The 24,697-nt window shown below is 31.8% G+C and overlaps 2 protein-coding genes across 2 annotated transcripts; one reads left to right on the top strand and one right to left on the bottom strand.

The window, feature by feature from the left end:
• Nucleotides 1-10,010: 10,010 nt before the first annotated feature.
• Nucleotides 10,011-11,887, bottom strand: LOC8275533 (protein JINGUBANG). Its single transcript, XM_002519077.4, has one exon. It carries the CDS (start codon nucleotides 11,788-11,790, stop codon nucleotides 10,366-10,368), a length of 1,425 nt encoding a protein of 474 aa, XP_002519123.2. The 5' UTR covers nucleotides 11,791-11,887; the 3' UTR covers nucleotides 10,011-10,365.
• Nucleotides 11,888-21,139: 9,252 nt separating this feature from the next.
• On the top strand, nucleotides 21,140-24,642 carry LOC8275532 (proteasome assembly chaperone 2). The gene is made up of 7 exons (XM_002519076.4): nucleotides 21,140-21,327; nucleotides 21,454-21,619; nucleotides 21,742-21,800; nucleotides 22,575-22,693; nucleotides 23,135-23,372; nucleotides 23,886-24,009; nucleotides 24,201-24,642. The coding sequence occupies exons 1-7, from the start codon at nucleotides 21,268-21,270 to the stop codon at nucleotides 24,278-24,280; spliced, it is 846 nt and encodes a 281-aa protein (XP_002519122.1). The 5' UTR covers nucleotides 21,140-21,267; the 3' UTR covers nucleotides 24,281-24,642.
• The last annotated feature ends 55 nt before the right edge of the window (nucleotides 24,643-24,697 follow it).

A 24,697-nucleotide genomic window follows, 5' to 3' on the forward strand; every position in this document is an offset into this window, starting at 1 on the left:
AGCTTTGCTGCTCTATTTTCTGCACAATAAAGCAAACCCAAAATAAAATAAAATAACAATCGTTTTTTATATGCCAAATTCTGATATATGCTATCAGAGTAATGATCTCTTCATCACTGGTAAGCGTAAGGAGGAGGTCGTTGGCATTTGGCAGAGACCATGCAAATGCAGCACAAATTGACTTTGTTTGTATTCTGCAAAAAGAAAAACATTTTCCCGATTAATATAATAATTAAGCTGAATCAGGAATCAATACAAACATATTCTCCCTTTTTATCTTATTCATTCCCTCATCCTAATAGGATCCATCCATCTTCGTCAACTCACTCGTTCCCTGTCAAGCATCTTAATTTAATTCATTTATTCCAAAAATTTATATAAAATCTTATTTATAAAACTCATATTTTAATATAAATTAGAAATCTAAAAAATAGAATTGTATAAAAGCGATAAATACATAAAATATATATTGCTTAGAAGATAAATACAAATTAAATCTTTTACACTCTCCCTCAAGTTAGTGCACAGGATTTTGCATGCCCAACTTATCTAATGCTTTATAAAAAAATTTCTTTGATACTATTTTTGTAAGGATATCGGCGAGCTAATCTTTAGATCGGACATGAGGGACTTCAATTATCTTGGCTTTTAACTATTCTTTAATAAAATATCTGTCTATTTCCACATGTTTCGTCTGATCATGCTGAACTATATTATGACCTATATCGCATGCAGTTTTATTATCATAATATAGTCTTAATATGTGGAACTCGGAGCTCATATAGTAAATTCTTGATTCAAAGTAACTCACAAATACCTTGAGCCATCCTCTATACTCGGCTTATTCACTAGACCGAACTATAACACTTTGCTTCTTACTTCTCCATGTAACAAGGTTTCCTCCAGTAAGGGTTAAGTAACCTGTTGTAGATCGCCTATCATCAATAGAACCAGCCCAATCCGCATCAATCTAGCCCTCAACGGACAAAGTTGTTCCTTTAGTAAATATAACGCCTTTTCCTGGAGAGGATTTCAAGTATTGCAAGATATAAAAAACAACGTTCATATGATCTTCACTTGGAGAGTGCATGAATTGACTTACTACACTTAGAGATATGCTAAATCCGAACGAGTATAAGAAAGATACATTAACTAACCTACAAGTCTGTGATATCTTTTTTTATTCGTAGGTACTTGTTCAAAAAATATTCGAGCTTCGTATGTTCACTAGCAGGAGTATCAACTGGTTTGCAAGCTAGCATACGAACCTCTTTAAGCAAGTCTAAAATATACTTTCATTAGAATAAGAATATACCTTGCTTCGATTGTAGTACCTCAATTCCTAAGAAATACTTGAGATCACCAAGGTCTTTCATTTCAAACTCTTTAGAAAGATAGTTTTGTAAGGCTATCTTTTCATCATCATCATTTCCTGTTACAATCGTATCATCCACATATATGATAAGAACTGTTACTCTTCCCTCCTTATGTTTTATAAAAAGCGTGTATGATCGGAACTACTCCGTTTATAGCCAAAGGCCTTCATTAAGTTTATAAACCTTTCAAATCAAGCTCTTAGGGATTATTTCAATCCATACAGGGACTTCTTCAGCTTATAGACTTGCTTACTTCCTTCAACCCGAAGTCTACATCTTGGAGATAGTTCCATATACACTTCCTCTTGAAGATCACCATGAAGAAAAGTATTCTTTATATTAAATTGATGTGGAGACCAATTTAAATTCATATCCAAGGACAAAAGAATTCTAACAATATTGATCTTGGCCACAGGAGCAAAAGTTTCTGCATAATCTATCCCATATGTTTGACTATATCCTTTCGTAACAAGCCGAGCTTTGTATCTCTCCACACTTCTATCTGCCTTGTATTTAACAGTATAGATCCACCTACACCCAATAGGTTTTTTTTCTATTTGGTAGATCAACAATCTCCTAGGTTTCATTCTTTCAAAGGGACTTCATTTCTTCGTTCATTTCTCTTTCCACCTCGGGTCTTTTATGGCTTCCTGCACACTCTTAGGTACATATACAGAAGATAATTAATTTAAAAATGATTCACATGTCTTTGACAGTCTATGGTACGAAATATAATTATTTATTGGATATTTTGGTCTAGAGTTCATTATGGGTTCATAACTTGATTTAGGTTTTCCTTGGATGGTTCGGTTCGGAAGTATTCTAACAGAGGATTCGCGAGTTATCTGAGATTCAGCTCGGGATAAGTCATCAAGTAAAGGTGACATTGATTGCAGTGCTTCAAGTTCAGCTCTATTACCTTGACTCTGAATATCAGGCTCACAATGCTCGATTGATCCAAGAACGGGAGAATAATGCTCAAATTGCTCTGACAGGTCGGGAGTTTCAATTGGAAGAAGGTCGGGAGTCTTTATTGGAAGGTTAGGGGGATCCCTGTTGTAAGATCGGGTTGTGCTTGAAGGTCGGATTGTATTTAAAGGTCGGTAAAATTTTGAAGGTCGGGTTGCCTTTAATGGTTGGTCTGTAAGTCAATGTTTCTCTTCCTCTAACTTGCAGTAGTAAAATACATCTAATGCTCATGAAATTAGACATTCATACTGACATACATTAGTTGAGTTGGAGAGTGATAATACCTATATTCTTTTTTATGAATACCATATCCGACAAAAGATACAATAAATAACACGATATTTAAGCTTGTGGCGCGTGTGGATAGGAATGTGAACAAAGATTGTGCAACCAAGAACTTTATGAGGTAAGTTCGATAATGATGGTGAGGTAAGAATTTTTATTTAATGTATTAAATGGGATATAAAAGTCTAAGATATAAGATGAAATTTGGTTTATGAGGTAAAATGCTAAGGATAAAGTTTCTCTCCAATTTTGGAGAGGCATATTGGCTTCAAATAGAATAGCTTGTACTATTTTCAAAAGGTGTCAGTTTTTTCTTTCTGCAACCCTATTTTGTTGAGGAGAATAAGGGTAATGCTTTTTGATGGATTACACTATGTTGTTGAAGGAATTGTATGAGTTCATGATTAATGAATTCACCTCCATTATATGTCCCTAGTACTTGAACTGAAGTTTTATATAGAGTTTGCACTATTAAATAGAACTTCTTGAATAATGAGCAAACCTCTTACTTACTTTTTATTAAGCATATCCATGTCATACGACTATAATCATCAATAAAAGAAAACAAACCACCGAGCTCCATTCAAAGTCAGTATTTTTGCAAGTATCCAAATATCAGAGTGTATAATCATAAATGGTGCTTTTATTTAAACTAGTTGAAAAAGAGGCACGATGGGTTTTTTCTAGTTCACAAGTATCGTATTTGAAGTCTAAAGTAGATGTTTTTAAAAATAATTTAGGAAATAAATACTTTAAATATCCAAATGATGCATGACCAATGCGCTTATGCCATAACCAGATCGTATCTTCTATACTTGTCGATACCAAGCTACTATTTTCCGAACTTGATTTCGTCAAGGCATTTAAACTAGATGGTGCAAGGTCAAGATAATAGAGCTTTTCTTTTCTAGTACCACAATAAATCATAGTCTTTATCTTGATATCCTTAAAAATACAATAATCAGACCAAAAAATTATTACACAATTCAAAGAGGTGGTTAGTTGGGATGCAGATATTAAATTAAAATTTAGAGATGGAACGATCAAAATAGATTCTAAATTTAGGTTGTCAAGTGTGAACAATCTTTATAATAACATAACTTTTACAACTAATGACCTAGATACAGATTTCTTTCTTGTATTTATTTCGGTATTTAGCTCAATAGATGTGTTAAAAGACATATGATCAGTTGATCCAGAATCAATAATCTATGTATACGACTTAACAGTGGTAGAATTACAAAGAAAGTTATCTGGTGGTTCTGAAGATATGTGTAAGACAGCTACATCTACTGCGGAAGGTTGTTCAACTATAGTTGTTAATATTGATGCAATTTTTCCAGTTTTTAACTTTCTTTTCGGGGCTTTAGACGGATCCCACCATTCAGGATATCCAATCATATCATAACATATGCTTTGAGTATGACCTGTCACACCATAATGTGTACATTATTTTGTTGAATTGGTCATTTATTATCAATATCAAAGCTACAAGTATTATTATACTGAGATGACGAGTTAGTTCTTTTGGCGAGCAATGTAGTTGACTCTGAGGAAGCTTGTTCTCCAGTCAAGATTTTTTTTCGGTTTGCTTCTTGGCGAACATATGCACATGTTCATTCAAGATCTAAAATCGGATCCATTCGAAGGATTTCTCCTCTTATTTATTCAAACTCAGCATCAAGTCCGTTTAAGAAGTTGTGGGTTCTCAACTTCTCCACAACTGCTTTATACATAGTAACATCCTTAGGATCTTTCATTCTTACTTTATCTCGATGATCAAGTTCCTAGAATATCTCAACTAGCTCACCTGGCTACCACCTTAAGAATGCTCGTCGTTGATTAAGATTAAAATTTGAGTTTTTTCCTCGATCTATCATAGAATGCTTTTGAGAGCATGATTTCACAATTTCCACAGCTATACAAAACACGAAGATACATTTTCATGTTCTCTGGTGTCATTGATATAAGTAACCAGTTTTTGACTTTTTGGTTTTAAAGCAACCACACTGAGTGAACGGCTGGGTTCAGATTAATTCGGGTTGAGGAGAATCAACTATAATGGCCGAGTAATCAATTTTTCTCGCCCCAACAATATGCATCTTCAATATGATGAATGTCATGTGGGTTAAATCCAAGCTTTAAAACCAAAATTTTCAAAGTTGACAGGGATAATTTATGATGATGAATGATTTAATATTCGGATGAAGAGGAAGTTTAAATAAAAGATGCAACTGCTATGCAATCTGGCTCTAATACCATGAAGCAACTTGATTCAATTCATTCATTCATAATATTTTAGGTACAATGACTTATATAGACTCTTATTTATAAAGCTCATATTTTAATAAAAATCAGGAACCTAAAGAATAGGAACATATAAGGAAAGAGATAGATACAAGATATATATCCTGTTTAGGAGATAAATGCAAATCAAATCTTCTATATCCTATTGACAGAAATAAGCTCCGGTGGTAATTGATTCACTTCACACAATCTCTCAGAATTATGGCAATAGCTAGTTTAACATTCTTAAACATTTTCCTAATGCATTTTCTTCCTTCTGGCATGAATTGAATCCATAGTTCTCAACACACATCTAGGACTGCTAGACTTGTATAAACCAGTTTCCTTTCCTTTTCTTTCAAGCACCGATAGCACCTTCCTCTTTTCCCTAGCCTTCCAGCCATTTCTTTTTTCTTTTTTTTTTTTCATTTCGAAAGATGTTAAGTTGAAATTAGAGGATGGTAATGATTTTTAAGAAGATGGAAAAATAAAGAACTTGGAAAAATGAATGTATAATCAGAATCTACGACAAAGCAGAAGTGAAAGTCAATTCATATTTACTTGCAGTTGCAGCAAATGTTGGACACTTTTTCAGGATTTTTGTTTTCTTATTGGCACATTTTTTTTCCAAGTCAAAGTCAATACCTACAATAGAAAATTAAGGCATTGGGAGTTTTTTTTTTTTTCACCAAAAATGAAAATGAATTCATTGAAAGCTAAGGGAAGTTGTATCCGGAACATTAGTAGTCCAATTAGGATTCCTAAAAACTCTTTAAACACATTGCGAGTTTGAAGAGTTACAATTTTTAAGTTGACACTTGGTGGAGTCACTCCAAGTATTTAGTTTTTCTTATTTTTCAAGATTCAAACTTAATTTTGATCATAATTGAACATTCAACTAGTACGTAGCTCAATAATTTCGTTGATGATGATGTATAGTCATAGCTCTTGGAAACTTCTTAAGAGTTGAAACTAGGCTGAATAATGTTGGAAGCACATCACAGATGAGTGTTTCAAATGTAAGAACCGATGGCATTAGACCTTTCCGCAGTATTACCTGTAACTGTAAGTAGACTAGCACATTCTGAAGATCAATGTCCAAAAATCTTCTACGTGGGAGGAATTTCCCAAGAAAGTGGTGGAAATGGCCTCAATTGGAAACTTCATTTCAAGCCCATAAAACTATATAATCCCTGGGCCTGAATTTAGATAACTGGCCAACACCCAACCCATTATTACATAGGCAGATTGCAGCCCACCTACCCCAGGTCAATATGCTTTTGAATACAACGAATTTCCGAATCAAAGAAGATGAAACCAAATAAATGATTATTTAAAAAGCATGATATAATAATGGTACTGAAAGTCTTAGCAGGAGAGTAGAGACTGAAAGTTATGCTCTTGTTATGGCATTTTTTAATTGTTAGAGTAATGATTTAATGGTATATACGCATTTAACCATAATTTTATGCTTTTGGATGGAACGCAAAGAATAATGTTCCAAAGAAGTGAACAAAAAAAGAAAAAGAAAAAGAAAAAGAAAAAAGGCTGATAAATAATAAATCTGAGTTTATTTATAGAAAGGTGATTCCTATATAGTTATTTTTTATAATTAAATTTATTATATATTTTTAATTCAAGTAAAATACTAAAATATGTCAATTATTTGTGGAATGTAAAGAATATTTTGTATACAATAAATGTTCCTTATGAGTGATATTAGTAAATTCAAGTAATATAGAATAAATGAGTTTTATTATTTATTATACTCTTGTTTCATTCCATACAGATTGTTCATTTGGATTAAAAATGCATTTTAATAGATCTAGTTATAGGAAAAAAATTAGATTAAATTACCTTTTTTAGACATATAGTAAATTTTATTTCATCTATTCTAATACAAGGGTAAAATTTAAAAAAAAAATTAATATTGCATCAAATATATAAAAGTGGCAGATAATTAAATTTTTTTAATTTAAAAAAAAGTTAATATGCAATGAAAAACAATAATAATTTTGGAATTGGAATAATATTTCGTAGTTAGTGTTAATTGAGGTAGGAGGAGATTAATTTAGTTAATAGGCAGACCTAATTTATTGATAAGCATACGCTCCAGCAATAATAACAACTATAGATTATATCTTATTTTTTTCTTTTAAGAAATTTCTCATACTCGAAGACAACAAATCCTATATGAATGCGATATTTAGCAAATCAAGCCGGACTTACAAGTAAAACATTGAAATATGCATGCATGTCCAAACCAGGCTTTCTTTTGTCCTAAGGTTTTAAATAGGCCGGCAAGTGGCTAAGCCGAGTGGTTCAGACATCGACACCTCGTTTCTTTTAAAATATTTTTTCTTTTTTAAGAAACCCAAAAACAACCTCTTCACAATAAAACAAAGAAAAAGAGAAAAAAGTAGTATTTATATAGAGAGAGTGCACATGTGATTGCTGTGGTTCTTGCTCTTGCTCGTGTTGTGAATATCAAACAATTCCTACAAGATATCTACTTTGTGTTTCTTCATTTGTTAGGTTCCTCTGATTTCCTTTTCTGAATTGCTTCATTTATAGGTAACTTAAGCTTGGAGTCTCTGATTCGAAACATGAGAAGACATGCACCAACATACAAACAACCCATGAAAAGAACCATCACATGAATCTCTACTGATCACTGGTTATGCATCTATTTGACTTATCTTTTTTCTTTTTTTAATTCCTTATACTTATATATAGTGATTCTTAAGGAATGAGAATTAAAGTTCTTCCGTTGCTTTATAAACAAACAGAAATATAGCAATCAGTCTAAGTCTAAGTACGTATAAATAGAAAAGTAAAATATATAGGTACCAATCAGTCCTTCCTGTTTCATGTGGACATCCAAATGCCCCTTTTCATAATCTCCTCGGCCGACAATATTCCATAAAAATTGCGTAGCATGATCAGCTCACCATGCAATTATGCTTACTTATTTCCCATATATATCTTTTGGACAGACGGTTATCGTTATTCACTCGTAATAGTTTTGTTGGCTCATCATCCCTTTTTCTCATGTAACATTATAGCTACTGCTCTGTTACTTCTAATCAAGCTCCAAGAATTAATTTCCTCTAATCTTCAACACTAATTAATATTATATATATATATATATATATATATTGTCAAATACAAAATGCTTTTCTTATGTCAATTTTAGACTATATATCTATATTATTATTTAAAATTGGTTGAAATTTTTGGCATACCATGCACATTCATGGTAATTAGTTATGGTCCAATGCCAGCTTCCTTTTCTTCTGCATTCATTACTTGTTAGATCATAAAGTTTTTCCTCGTTGAAATAATCCTCTGAATATAAATAATCTTAGTTGGCAAATAGGGATGACAGTAAGTAAGATAGTATTATATCCTTACCAATATTTTTAAAGATGTGTCATGTATAAGTCTTCTATATTTTCCCTCATACCAGTTTAGGGAAATAAATATTAAATTTCTCTCCATACTCACAAGATTACAGGATTAAATTACTACCTAAATTATTTTAAAACATTTACGTAATTAAAACATTAAGCGCTTAATTACTAATTTAACTAAAATAATACACATTGTATTTTTAAATAATTAAAAAATTAATTCCGATAAAAAAAAACTATGACACCATTAAAAGCAAAGTTAAATAACTGAAAAGTTGGTTAGATCATAAAGTTTTTCCTCGTTGAAATAACCCTTTGAATACTAATTCTTTTCTAAAATATAAATATTGCATTACCCAATAAAATTGAACATTATCCAGTTTCAAAGTGAATTTAGACCATACATAATTTTCATGGAACACCTAATTTACCTTGCAAACCTTTTAATTTTGATGTGACATGTATATTTAATCATATCGAAATAAAAAAAATTAATGTAATATGAAAAAAAAAAAAGGTCATATGTAAAATTATCTAAGTGCTAAACCAATAAAAGAGTCAACTATGTTATAATTATCTATTTAGACACCATTAAGACTATGTTATAGACAGACTTTACAAGCTCCTATTAAAAAGTTTCATATACATATTATAGACTACTCTAATATATATAACAAAATAAAGTTTATTGATAAATATAAGTATATTTTATATATAAACATATTTATTAAAAAAATTGGAATATGACTATATTTATATAATGCAAAAAAAAAAAAAAGAATCGTAATTCAAAATGATATATTTTCAAGATACGAGTACTGAAGTAATAATTATTTAATTTGACCTTATCATGCTTAACACCACCCATGATTAATGTGTCAACAAAACTAAGTGGAACACACGTACGCACTTATAAAAATTTTAGACTTGAAAAGGCTTGGAGATCTACAGTGGGATCTCTCCGAAAATTGAACAAGAAATTGGACAGAAGTAAAAGGAAATCAATGAGATATTCATGACCAGCTTTGCGCAGTGACAGCGATGGTGGAATTCATGTTTAGCATAAATATGTTCCTTAATATTATATGTAGTTCGTTGCTTGGGAACTTAACTTGTACTGTTAGTTTATTACCTAGCATTGGCTAACTTGTCTCTTCTACATGCAGGTTGGTAGGTGCACATATCGTTCCTGTTAATCTGTTAAAAAGAAAATACAGCGATCACCTTGTCTTCACCAAATGGCTGTGTGGTGAAGGAATAAGCAACGCAGTGCTGTGACAAACCTTGGCTAGCTACACTCCACTGCAAACATTATCTTCTCCAGGATTAAAACATCTTCTCCCTATTTCTATATATGGTTTTGTTAATCAAATCAAAGATAAGATGTCGCTACTGAAAGTAATATACAAGCCGGAGTTGAGTTTAATCTTTTGTTGTTTTTAACAAATGTGAGTGCAAAGGAAGATAGTAGAAACAACCATGGAACTCAAATCATAACATTCATGTTAAATAACTTTCACGCTTCTCAACTTTCGTTGCAAGACTACACTTTGAAATAATTCTTTTTTTTTTTAAATTCTTGCTAAGATAGAACTTCATTACTACTGATGATTAGTAGCCTCTAAATAAAAATTGCACTGTATAACAAAGTTCCATTAAGGAAGTAATATTTTTACAAGAGTGGACACAAAGAAAATGTTCATATATATAGCTTTATAGTTAATACAAGATGAAAACTAACCATGCACCCAGTTGTAAAGTGATGGTTTTAGATTTTTTTTTCTTTTTCTTTTTGACCATTTTGCATTTTGCTTCAGTTATGGTGGATGTATACTGTGCATTCAGAACCATAAATAATAACTATACATTGCAACAGCACCGTTTGTTTTATAATCAAGTGGTCCATATCCCACTGCTGGAACCTTTCCTCAACGGAATTGCTCGTCTGGTATATAAACAATTACTATGTCTCCGCGTCATCTACACTTCCCATTCAGCGCCACGTCAACTTTGTACTTTCTGACAGATTATAACTTTTAATGATAATTCCCCACTTTGTTTGCGGTCGGCGGAGAATAACTTAGCCTAGGTGATTGATAATTATTATACTCTTTCCACTCTGGCTCGTGCTGTGCGTTCTCACTCACGCGCCAAACCTTAACAGACTTGTCTAAGCTCCCACTATATACTATCCACCGATGATCTCCTCTATCAGACCCTCGAGGGTCATGATCAGACTCATGGTCTTCTCCAACGGCTAAGCATTTCACTGGCCCACCATGACCTGTTAAAACCGATAAACAAATATGAATCCCACCAGGCTCTCTCCGCCATACACATATGCTTTTATCAGCGGACCCACTGAGTACCAAATTACCGGCAGTAGCCAGACACAAGACGGCCATCTTGTGGCCCCGAAGCACGCCACCGTGCGATAAGTGTTTTTTGCGTTCCCAAAAATTTACCAATCCATCCGATGACCCACAATAAACCACTGCGGATTCAAGATTTACTGCTAGTGCTGTTACCGCGTTTTCTTGTTTTAACAGTGTTTGAACCAAGAAATGCTTTGTCCCTCTTCCTTGAAGCTCCCTCTTCCAAATTTTCACTGTTCCATCGGCTGAACCTGTAAACACCAAAGAATCGAATCCAACCGCGACCGAATTAATCGCGTCCTCGTGGGCGTTGATGGATTCGAGGCACTTGTAGTCCGAGATTCTCCAGATTTTGAGGGTTTTGTCCCAGGATCCCGAGTATAATAAACCCTGTTCCTGGTTCAGGCTCAAACATGACACTGCATCGAAATGCTTAATGCGTAGAACGTTTCGGTGTCGACGAACTTCAACGTAGTTCTTTGGGTTAACAGATTTGGTGATGTAGTCTCTAAAAGTGGGTAACCCTCCAATTCTCTTATGAACACTAGGGTTTTTAGCTGAAATCTTCCAAATTCTAATCTTGCCATCTCGATGACCAGTGAAAATCCTGTCACCGAGAATAACAATGGCTTTAACTAAGCCACTATTAGATTTGAAACCTGAAAACTCCTTCATATTCCTCCATACGCGTATGTTCTTGCTGTCTGAACCAGTGTACAACAATTCACCAGAGGCAGCAAGAGAATAGACATGGCCTTCTTCCCGAACAATGGAACCAACAAGACCGTGATTACTGAGATTATGATTGACAATAGGAGATGGTATTAGCCATGGAGATTTAGTATAAGGAGAGGGTTGGCTCCAGCTAGGAGACATGAGATAAGGAGAGCCCTCGCCTTCGCCGCTTGTTGCTGTGCTACTATTTGAATATCTAGGGCTTGCAAGAGACCCTGGACTGCTATTTTCATCTTCTTGCTTAGGAAAGATTGCAGGTTCAGCGTGCAAAAGAGCACCAAACTTTGGTCGATTAAGACTACCTTTGCGCTCTGCAACAACCATGCTGCTATCTTTTTCTTTGTCTCTCATATATGGTATTTGCAATTCAAGAATACAGATAAAGATTGATTTGTTGATGGTGGATTAGAGAAAGAGAAATTAATGAAAGAAAGTTTTGATGGTGGAGAACTGAAAGATTCGTGAAGGGTAAGGGTGTATATATATATCAAATCATTGAACAGTAGGTTGGTGATCTAAAGGTGTGATAACGCAACACGTGGAAAAGAGGAAATACAAAAAGACGTAACCATTGCAAACCGGGAAACTGGGTATGCCGGTAATAAGGAAACTGAATCAATAATTTCCAATATGAAAATAGGTAATTAGGTATAAGGTGGCTTGTTTTTCCCTCCGTAGGCGTTTGGACTTTACACGTTAACATTTCTTCCTTTTTAGTTGAGTTTCTTTTTCTTTTCTTTTGATTCTATCCGAGGTCTGGTTCACACACTCTATTAAGCTGATATTATTTTATTACATTAAAAATCAAAATCTCATAGTAAAATTATGTAATGCATTATAATTTGAATATATTGATAACTAGCTACTTTAAATTTTTACTCATTTCAAACTTATTAAGTTAAAGTTTTTAATATCTAATAATTATTAAATATAGTAGTTATATTAATTATTAAAGGTTGACTGAATTCCTAAATGTGTACTTTCAAAATTATGATTTAAGCATACTGTTCACTAAACAGCTGATTTAGCTAACTTCGAGTTTGGATTTGGAGAAATACACGCGCTTGTGTTTCTTTGTTTCTAGAAAGAAAGTTGATAATGATCTATTGGAGGAGAGCTTCGGATCATTTAGGTGTAATTTACCTTCACGCTGTCTGACTCGAGGTTTCCACGTAAAGGAAATATTGACCTTTGACTGTCTGAAGAGGAGGTTTATCTATATTGTCCTCTAAACGCAGTCGTTCACATACGTTTTTCATGCCATTTATAGACTTGGTCCTCCTCCAAAAAAAATTACTTGTTTCATTCAACTTGTGCTTTCACACGTTTTCCATGCCATTCATAAATTATAATTCTCCCAAGTTTTATGGCACCTTACCACATTTATCACTTTATTTCACCTTTTATTTATTTATTATAAAAGGTTAAACCAACAACAAAAAAAGAAAAAGAAAAAGAAAAAAATAGAATCCATTAGTGAAAAGGGATATTTTTGCAACAAAATATTAGAATGATATCTTATGTGACATAATTTTAAAGTTCCGGTGAGTAAGCAACAACATAGTGATTATTACTATATAATATCAACCGTATACATCCAGTAAAATATGTGTATTTAAAAGATTTTGATAAAAGTATTTTATGACAACTGTTGATCTTTTTTATAGGTTTTTGAGTGATAAATATATAATTTGTTGATTTTGTTTTTAAACCAAATATTTTTTCTCATGCTGATATGCTGCTTTTATTTTTTTAATGGAATTAGATTTTGTCTGTTATAATGAGTTAGCCAATTAGGAGTAATTAAGTAAATATAAAAAAAACTAGTAAATATCAGAAAAACTAGTTATTTGTACAATATATATATATATAAAGAGAAATATAAAATCTCCTAAATGTATATCACAAGGGATGAACAATAAAATCTATTTTTCAATTTTTACATAAGAAACATAAAAATGTAAATAATTTTTTATTTTACTATCCCGTTCTCCGCCTCGTGATCAATTTATAATCAAATGCTTCTGAACGAATTATAGAATTAGATTTTATGAATAATTTAAAGGAATTAACTTAAAAGATTATGCTGTATTTAACGATTATTAAAAGCAGCTAGACTGGTTTATCTCTTAAAAGAGCAACTCTATCTGCCTAAAGCCTCGTGGTTGTAGTAGCATTACTTGTTTATAAATTCATTATTTATCTTTTTTATCAATTAGGTATGGTTTCTGGTTCAACAATCAATCTATATATAAGGTTGATTTCTTAAAGCTTGCCTGCCTCGCACTTATGGAATATAATTTTAAAATAAAAGAACTGTAAAATATTTTTTATTTAACTTTCAACAGAGAATGACATGGCTTTTCTTCATATATATTTATAGGGAAATTAAATTATAGATAAAGATAAATATGCTATATCCTCTTCAAACAACATTGTAATTTATCTCTCAAGAAAAGATTGTAATTTACTTCAGGTGATCTACAACCAAAATCATAGTCGTATCGCATTTGAAAACTTAACACTAACACACACACACACACGTACCAAAACTCAATCATCTATATTTTATGAATGACTTTTATAGGACACATCAACACCAATTTTACTCTTATGATTATCATCATGGAACCCAAGATGGCAACCCGAAATTAACATGTGTTCACATAATTTTGCAAGCTTTAGATAGTGGCAAACAAGAATTCCAGCGACAACAACATTGATTTTGATTTTTATTTATGGTATCTATATTCTGCTGGAAAATGGTAAAACTCTTTCAATAAATATAAATTTAAATATACAAACTCATAATCTTTTATAAAATATATTAAAATTTGACCAATGAACCACTGTGCATTTTATTTAGTTTCTTTTTGTTATTAAGTCTAATTACAAGTCAAACCATCTATGATTTAACAGATTCGAAACAACAATATTACTTTTAAAACTTTTAGTTAAAATGTAACGTTTAATTTGAGCATAATTCAAAAAATTTAAACTTTATTGATAACTTCAATATTTTCTTAGTAAAAATTCATCGATTTTTTGTTTTTTTTTTAATAATCAAAGCTCATAAAGATGAAAAAGAAAGAAAACCAAAAAACCAAAAAGGTCACATGAAAAAAAAAAAAGAAATTGGGGAGCAAGTCAAGAGTTGGTGAACCATACGCTTTATGTACCTCAAAAGGAAGTCTGTAATACATCCCACAAGGCCATAACATAAGCGCCTTTTTTCCTGCTAATGGAAATTCACGCGCGACCCATTCCTTTAACGGCAATTTCAACGCCCCTTAATCGGCTGCCACCTTACACCTGCTATTCCGTAGAAGACAGCAACCCCACGTAAGGGAGCTCCCCCCTCCTTAACGGAGCATTATCTCCTACTCCGCCACGCACCAGCAGTCATTAGCTGACACGTGTAGGGTTCTGTCATATTACGTTTGCATGATGCTATCGGCTCGTTGGATGTGGGCGTTCTTCAAAGTTTAAATTGGAAGCTCAAAATGTGTGTATCTTTTTTAAATTATCACACCTATTTATTAATTTAAATAATAGAATATTACCTATTATTTAATAAATTCTCTATTAGTTAATATACATTAAATATAGATTTCCCTGATAAATTTATTTTTCTTGAAATTTTTTATATTTTTATCTTAAAAATAATAAGTTTATATGTATTAATATAGTGTGTGAGATTTTTAAGACTAGTTTGATATCATTTTTTTATTTATGAAAAATTTAAAAGTATTTAATACTTTTTAGTTGTTGTAATTTTTTAAAACAGTTTTTTTTATTTAGTTTTATTTAAAAGTGTAATAAAAAATATATAAAGAGAAGAAATAAAAAATATATAAAAATTAATTAATTAAAAAAGCACTTAGTAGTTTATTAGAATTAGATTTTATTTATTAAACACTATATAAGAAATTTAAATTTAACAAATATATTTATTTTTTAATTTTAATAAAATAAAAACAATAGCAAAACACCCTTAGTTTTTATAATGCCTCAAATTAGTAAACATATTTTTACGGTTTTATTTTTTTCATTTTTCAATAATAAATTATAGTCGTATTGTCCATCAATAATTTAATTTTTAATTTATAAATTTTATCGATTCAAAATTTTAACTTGGACAAAAGCAAATTGCTTGAAATAATAAAATCAAATCCAAGTTTCCCACTTCATCATATTTTATAGTTGAAAGCATCCTCATGGAAAGCAAGTGCAATTATCTGCTGATAAGAGCGTGTGAATAAATTTTATTTTCGTATATTGCTGTGAAGTGCAAATTCGGAGGTCAATCTCATTAACTAGATAAAGATATTTATAAATTTGTTTCCTAATATGGATGACACATATTTCAACTTAAAAGGCCAACAAAATCAACTCAAGTAGATACAGTTGACATCAGATTTAACGCCACACATACCCAAACAAATTAACTATTTTGTTATATATAGACACATTTGATAAAAATGAGTTATATAAGTCAATGGAATATATTAATTAAGTATTTTAATGATTAATATTATGATTAAATTTAAAATAATTATTATTAATTGATAATAATTCATTTTTATTAAAATACAATAGACAAAGTCTATTTAAAAAAATTTCTATTACAAGGATATTACAAATTAAGTTGATGATCTAAGCATTACATGATATGAACGGGCAAATCTTTGGACAAATAATTTAGTGAATAATTATTGTATTGTTAAAGCAAAAAAAAAAATTGTATTATATTATAAGCTGTGAGTATTGGTGGGAAAGGAAGCAGCTTTCAATTGTTTAATTTTTTTTTTTTTCTAAAATAAACAAATAAAACCAGCCTTCAAAAAACAACCCTTTCAAGAAATTGTTGACTTTAGTACCATTGAGATAAACTTCCATTTACATGTTAGGTGCTTATGATCTTGGGTCTCTACCTTATGCCTCAGAGTTAGACACTGACACAAATTTGTATTTAGTGCTTATTGGTACCTTATACAATTGTCCAAACTCTTTATGTATCCGACTGTGTTTGGTGTTATAGCTAATAATATACGAATAAAAATGAAAAAGAAAAATACAAATTTAGTATAAAATTGAAAGGTGACAAATCAATAATATAGTCATGCTGGTGCGGGAGATCATTGTCCCATATGTGATAGCCATCATAAGCTATGAGGTATCGCTAAGGACACTTGTCTCTGACTCTAACTATTTTGCTAACGTGTAGAAGAAGGATTGGACAGAGTTGCACCAAACAACTGCAACCATAAAACCAAGTGTAAAGGGCATAACCAGTTTTATTTTCTTTTCTTTTGAAGAAAAAGCGAGTTGCGATGATATTATGCATTTAAAGCATTCAAAAGATGATATGGGAAAGCAGGAGCTTTTATTTTTTAATATTTTAAATCTTACAGTCAATGTTTTTATGGGTTTATCTGATAGTTATCAAAGCATGCGTCACTTCCAAAGAAAGAAAGAAAGAAGAAGAAGAAGAAGAAGGAGGAGGAGGCTTTTAGCGACGCTTGACTTTCCCTTTTAGCACGCCTTTTAGATAATAATGCATGTTCCTGACTAATTATTATTTACCAAATAATTAAGTACCAGATTTGAGGCAAGTGTCGACGATTGATTATAATAAGATGATGCAACCATAGCAGTTCCTTATTGAATCTACACTTATTTATAAGGCATGTCCGTCGATTATCAAACATATTCCACTGAAGATCTTTTTCTTTGTTTAAATATGGTTACCGACCCAAACACACACACCCAACAAAAAAAAAGGAATTAGAATCAGTCTAAAGGATTAATATGTATACATATTTCTGGATTTGTCTGCTTACCATCAAACACGTTTCCTTACAGATGAACAAATTAAGTTATTATGTTCCTTTCTTTTTCATGGCGAGATTGCATAAGCAAAGAAATAGTAATAATAAAAAATTGGGTAGCAGAAGCAAGCAGCACTCTGTATCGGCAAGAAAATGTAAAGGTGGCAGATCTTTGCTGATTTTTTGGATTTGCTTCCATATCTCAATCACACTATATAAACTAAAATTCTCTGTTACTAAGATGTTTAGTCATTGATGTAACAAGAAGTGGTTGTTATTGGAAAAACAAAATACGTAAGGCAAGTCTTAAAAGGGGAAATGTATCCATAATCACACTTTACCAATTGTCAAACACGAAACTTTGAAGGGTGCACAAGCAAATAATCCCAAGTACTTGCTTAACAAATATAATTAAATAAGTACTGGGTGGCTTACGGGTTAGCAAGACAAGTGTACTAGCTCTTTATAGTAATTAACATTCATTAATACTTTAAGCTAACGTTACAGTTTACATTGTATTTAATTGAAATTTTTAAAATTTATAAAATTAATTTATAAATTTGAATAAATAAAAATAATTTATAATTCTAAATAATCGTTATTTATATAAAATTGGTTATAATTAGCCTAAATAAATTATAATAATATAATTATAATTTTTAAATAAATTATATGTTAGTAAATGAATATATTTTATAACATTAAAATATCAATTTTATTATTTTTATTTTCTTTTCTTTTATAGATTTTAAGTAAATATATATAGCATTAGTAATATAAGAACATACAATCATCCTTTTTTTTTTAAATTAAGAACTTAACAAGCTTTCATTTAATCATTCAAACACATTCTCACGCCACTTGACTAATTTACATTCCAGATAATCTGATTCGGATGGTATTATTAATAGACAGGGAGCAGGATTAATTAAAGTCAATCCTGAATTAAGGTTTCTTCTTTTCTTTATTCAGGTAACTAGATATACCCATGCTGATTCATTAAGAGGGTAATGTATGTACTATTATCACACAACACTAATGTCAACCCAGAAATTATAATCAATAAAAAAAGATAATAATAAGAAAAAGCTTGCAGTGATACATACACTACCACTTCTTCTTCTTTTTTACTAGTTCTGAAAAATCTTACACATGCTAGCACTTTCATTACTAATTAATGCATTATATTACATGATCCTAAACAAACATTTAGGACTTTTTATTTTCTGAAGCATCAAAGAATTAGCAGCAGCTTGCACTAAAATGATTGGAAACTATTTTGGTGTTTTGGACTGTATAGATTATATTCATGCTCGAATCTTTCTGACATATACAAAACAAATTGCTACAAATTAAAGAAGCACCTTCTCCACTATTGGCGCTACATCCTTTATCAGCCCCGACAAAACTAATCTTATAAGTTAAGCAGCTGGATACTTCTGCTCTCTTTCCTCTCCTCTTGTATCTTGTTCCTTTATTTATTGTTTCTTGGATATGCAAAAATCTACTACATGTGCAAACAAAAGAAAGAAAAAAAAAAAAAAAAAACTAAAAATGGAAGAGACACACATAGACTTGAGAACCAAAAAGTAAAAGGTATTTGTTTCTTGTCCGTGCACTAAAATTATTTTATATATCTTTGAGTAACAGCCACATATAAGAGACCAAATTGACTACACAATGATTTGTCCTACCATCGCTCTAATCATGTAGCTAGAGTGAAGTGACTGTAAGTCACATTCATTTGCTAGTTCATATATCCTCTTGCATATCATTAACCCTAATTTCATGTTCATTTATAATTCTTTGCTTAACTACTACATTATTTTTCTAACTTATCTTAATAATCTAACTGGGGGCCCAATATATACAAATTGAGCTACATATATATAAATATCTTTCCATTATTGATCATCTTAAGAACTTCAAAGATATCAAATATTAAAGCAAGCAAGTCCAGAAATTTCAGAACATGATCGTAAATGGTAGACCATACCTCCTCTTTGCTATAATGGTGGACAGATGGCTTTCTTTTTTAGCACAATAGAACCATATGCAGTCAAGAATATAAAAACTGACCAATGGTTATAAAGAACAGACAAGTAGCTTTCTTGCTCACAAAAATCATACACTGTCTGCCACTGTTAGTGCTTTACACATGGCTCATTTTATAGATGCACAACGTATTCATGGACCCTTAAACAAGTTAAAGCAAACAACAGAATAAAGCAGACAAAGTATAAGGTGATCATGCATGCACGGTTATATAGCTATCAAACAGTATCAAATCAAACGTCTCTTCTATCTATCCTAATTAACAACAATCCTCTCTAATTAATTTCATGGTGTGTTTGTTATTGAGTTTAGATAAACTTGTTGAAAGTATCTTGTGGTGATGTTTGGTGATCAGTGTTAATCATGGATTTGACCTCATTTGAAGGGTTTGGGATGTCATTGTTATCTGTTCACGTGTCATTTGCGTATAAACTGCATTGAGTTTAGGGTTCTTAGGCGGATAAAATACCAATGCATATCAGTAAAATACCAGTGCATATCAGTGTCTGCGACCTATAACACTTGTTAGTTATTGAATCATTTCGAGCTTCGTTATAGGTGACAAGGGGCCATATTCATCCCCACTTCTTCACCTACTTCCCTTTCCTTTTTCCTTCTTTCTGTCTCTCGTTGTTTGATAATCAAGAATTGATGAAGGTTCAAGACAAAACTTTTGAGTTTAATATCTTATTTAATTGAATTAATTTATTGCGTAATCTCTTAATAAATATTTTACACTATTGTAACTGCATTGCTAGCTTTATTTCCTTGTAATGCATGTACTTTTGTTACCAACCTATGCGAAAATTAGAAATACACATACGGTTGAGTTATTATAATCGATGAATAACAATGTATATAATATATGAAGTATGCTATTAGTAACCCATAATAGTGGGAAACATATTAATAGGAAATTTTGGAGAAAGTTTGTTTTTAAGTTATGAGATAAGAAAGATGATGCCTCCATACACAGAACTAAAATATGTTGATTGAGATTTAGATAACATAATCAGATTTAGCAGGTGTAAAATGTGACAAAAACTTAATTCAGATTACATATAGAAAATGGAAACGAATAGACTAGGCTAAAAGAACATTGTAGAACATGTTTGTATATTATTGACCATTGATTTAAAATCAACGATTGAGATATTTTATCCAATAAAAATCATTAGGTTTTTTAAATTTTAGATTTCACCGTTCAATTTCAAATTCAAAGTATAGATTACAAACATGACCTACAATGTTCAGCTTGAGAAAATCAATCTCATGTAGCACCTTATTTATAAGTGTGAGAAAGCCTTGAATTTAAGTTGCTCTCTGTCATCCACTAATATTAAGAAGGGTTATTACGATTATATTGTGTACAGTAGACAATATGATAAAAAGAAATAGAAATTTTTACGTAAACTTGTTATATATACTACAATAAATAGGAAGGTGATATGTATAAAAGATTATTTTACATTTTAGTATATGATAATTAACACATACTCTATTATCTAAAACTAATAGATATGTATCAATTATCTATCAATTTGGTATATAAGTGAAGATATGTATTAAATTTATGCAAAAAATTTTCTGAAAAAACAAAAAGAAAATCCTCAAGAGAATGGAAGGAGAATATAAAGGAGAAAGGCAGAAAAAGAGAAGGTGAAAGGGTATGCATGTATTAATCCTTTGGGTGTTCGAAATCATGGCCCAATAAGATAACCCAGACTCAAAACTCATATATTAATATATAGAAAAAGCTCCTTCGGGCCCATTAACGATTCAAAGCCCAACAACCCGTCTTGTTCGTCAAGTCGCCGAGTAGAAAGCATAAACACTCCAATTTCAGTTGCACCACCGGAAGGAAGTTAAAATCAGTTAAATATATATCAGGGAGGAAGTTGTTAATTGAGTACTCAGTGATTTAAAAATCAAAATAATTGAAATGGAATTTATTGTCGAAGAAGGCAAGCAGCTCCATAAAGAATGCTCTACTCTAGTTCTGGTAAGTTCAATTTTATATTCTTCGATTCCCTCTTTTTTTGTTTATAGGTAGGATTTGGTAGCGTATATGGTCCATTTGGATTATCATAAAAACATACGGTCTCTTTTCCTGTTTGGTCGTTGTTAGCCAGCGTTATCGATAGGGAATGTTGGGCAGCTGGCAGTAGATTTATTAGTATCATCTCAAAAAGCGGAGAGGATTGGGTATTTGGACGATCCCAACGTTCTTCCATGCGTTGGAAATGATGCCTATGGCCCTATTCCTTGTGGCAACCTTGCTCTCTCTCTTGAAGGTTACTTTCTTTTTTGGTGTTCTGTTGTCCGTGAATTTGCTCTTAACGATTTGTGTAAAACTTGCCTCTTATTATTGTTTGTATGCGTTGCTGGAGGTTTATTTATTGTCTATGTCTTGCAGCTTATGATTCACCTGCCAATGCACTAACTCTTGTGCAACAGCGATCTCCAGTTGTTAAGGTAGAAATTTAATTCTTAAGGTTTTTCTTTTCATTTTTTCTTTAATATTCTTAAAGTTATACATTTTAATTTGAAAATGAAGTTCTATGTTTTTGTACGTCATATTTGTACGCCATCCTAGCAATATGATTGGTCCAAGTTTACAATATTTGGAGGACTTTCATTGTGTGAAGTTCCTTTTTTAGGTGCCTCTGTAGATAGAATTTACCTAAAATAGGCAAAATCTATAAAATTTGCATACAATCTTGCTTGAATGAGAGGTTACATGGACAAATTGACCTCATTTCTTGAAAGTTGAATCCTTGCAAGCAAATCACATTGATAGACATTAAGTTTTTCTGCTGGTGGGAAAAGGCAAATATTAGTGTCAGGACAGTAAAACAATGAATTTCATCATAGCACATATGCGCTGCAACTTCAGTCTATTGCTCTACAAAGCAAATTAATCAAATATAAGGAAGGAATGCTACCAAATGCCGAATTGATAGGTTAATTTTATGATCAGATAATATTTTCCTTTAAGGCCTCTTGGAAAATGCTGTATTACTGGAGTTTATGCATATTGAATGTAAATCAAACCTGACAGTGCTGCAAATCAGAGATTTTAGTGGGTTTATATCCTTCAAATTTGTAGATGATTATCACTTTTGGAGTACACTTATAACCATGCATGTGAAGTTGGGTATTTTATTCATTTGTTACTTCAGCTTAGGATTTTGTTTTATCGACTTGCCCTCTGGAAACTATTTGATGAGCAGAAAAATTTTTAAACAGGGAAAGATGGTTGAATTTGCTAACAATTTGGCAGAGTTTGCTGCTGCTAGTGGAAAGAAGCATGCCATTTTGCTTTCAGGCTTAGACTTTGGGAGATGGCAAAGAATTGATATGTCAAGGTATTCAGAGCTTTCATGTCTTTTTAGAATCTTCACTTGGAGATTAGCAGTTGTATTGTAAGCGATAAAATTAACTTATTGTTATTTACAGTCGTCCGGTCCCCATGGTAGGCTCCTGGTCGCATTGTCTCTAAGTCTTATATTTAAAGCTCAGTTCTCAATATGTGATATTTGTCAAACTACATCTCTCGGATAGATATTTTCTTTCTTCTCAAAAAATGGTTGACTGGCTTGATAACGTATTTGAACAGGAACTTACTGATGCATTTTTTCTCTGGAAAAAAAGTATTAAGGACCATTAGATAAAAGAATTCCTATATCCAAAATGGCAGTTGTAGAAGTGGTTACATTTATATTTGAGCTTCTTGGGCACTTAAGCAATGAGCTGGTTTCCAGTTGCATATGAATATTTTGACATCTTCATTTTGGTTATGATTTCAGTGGTTTGCAGACGTATTACCTGTCTAGTACCAACAGTGATGGAACTGATGATGATTGTGAACGACTTGGATGGAAGAGACTGCAAGAATATAACCCTGCACAGAGGTCCTGGAAATATCTTAGTACTTTAGCTGAAGGGAATCCCATGCCAGAAGACAGATTGCCTTATGAAGATGAATTAGAAGAAGAAGATTACTATCCAAGTCTACCTTTTGCAGCTCTTTATTCCTGTTTTAAGGTACTCTTAATGAAGCATACTTAGCAATTTTAAATTAAAAATCATCATACTTATGTGTTTTATCATTGTTTTTACTTTCAATATTCAAGTTCTACATTTTATAGTTGAATTGTAAACTTTTGTTTCCTTCATATCCTTTTTCATGTTTGGGTTATTTTAAGTTTCCTAGGTAGTCGTAATTAGCTGAACTTATAGATTGGAAGTGAATGTTTCCTGATACCATATATAGTTCATAAGATGTTCAGTTGCAATGATTTTTTAACACACAAGCTTTTCTAGTGTTTTTTCTCCTTACCATAATATGCGGTGGTCTTTCTGCATTACACATAGGGAACTTGGTAGTGTAACTCCCTTATCTATCTTTAAGCACTTCGATTGTCATTGGGTTTTTTTTTTATTTACTATAAAATGACTGAAGTACAAGTTAATAGGAATAATCTTAAGTCATAAGTGCAGTATTGACTGTATATGGACTAAGAGAGCTTGACTTGAGGTTAATGTTTTTCGAATCAGGCAAAAGGCTTGAAAGTCACATGCTTGTTCTGTTACTGCTCAGAAGGGGACAACATAAGTGATGCTTTTCATTTGGCTGAAGCAGCATGCAAAATTCTAGGGATCAGTGCTGGTCATTTCCATGGTAAGTTCCATTCTGGACAGTTATAACTATGAATTACTGCGTTATAGCTGCAGCTTGAAAAAATGTGGTTGAAAGTTTTGAATATTTCTCGATCTACCCAATTTAACATTTTAGTTGGAGTTGAGTATCATTTTTCAGCAATGATAAACAATTGGCTAAGGGTATCAATCTCTGCTTATCTCTTCTTTCAGGCGAGGAGAATGTTAAATGGCTAATCCCATATTCATGGAAGACTGTATATGGACCACCCCCAGATATGTCCATCTTTTAGCCTCTTATTAAGCAGACAACCCAAGATAATGTTGACAGCAAGCAAGCTTGTGTCGAAAATTCTTACATGTCTGATTGAGAGAAAGGGATATCAGATTGGCAGAATTTCGGAGCGCCATCCTTGTGGTTGACTACTGCAAATTGTAGTGATCTCATGATGCTTACATATTAATATCTTTAAAAGAGATTCAGATTGGCATCTAAGTAAAAATTTTGGATCTTATTCCTTGTTATGCATTTTTCTACATCTACTAATTAGCATTGTGTTGTGAAATCTTGATTCTAAGAATGGCAATTCCCATTTTTAATCAAGTTTGTGAACTCGCTGGAAAAGAAAATGGGAGAAGTTTGTTTTTCGATTTATGTTCATAGTTGTTTCAAACTCGTTGCTTTTAAGCAATGGATTGAGCACACACAC

Source organism: Ricinus communis, chromosome 5 (assembly GCF_019578655.1).
Source record: "Ricinus communis isolate WT05 ecotype wild-type chromosome 5, ASM1957865v1, whole genome shotgun sequence".
NCBI classification, from domain to species: domain Eukaryota; kingdom Viridiplantae; phylum Streptophyta; class Magnoliopsida; order Malpighiales; family Euphorbiaceae; genus Ricinus; species Ricinus communis.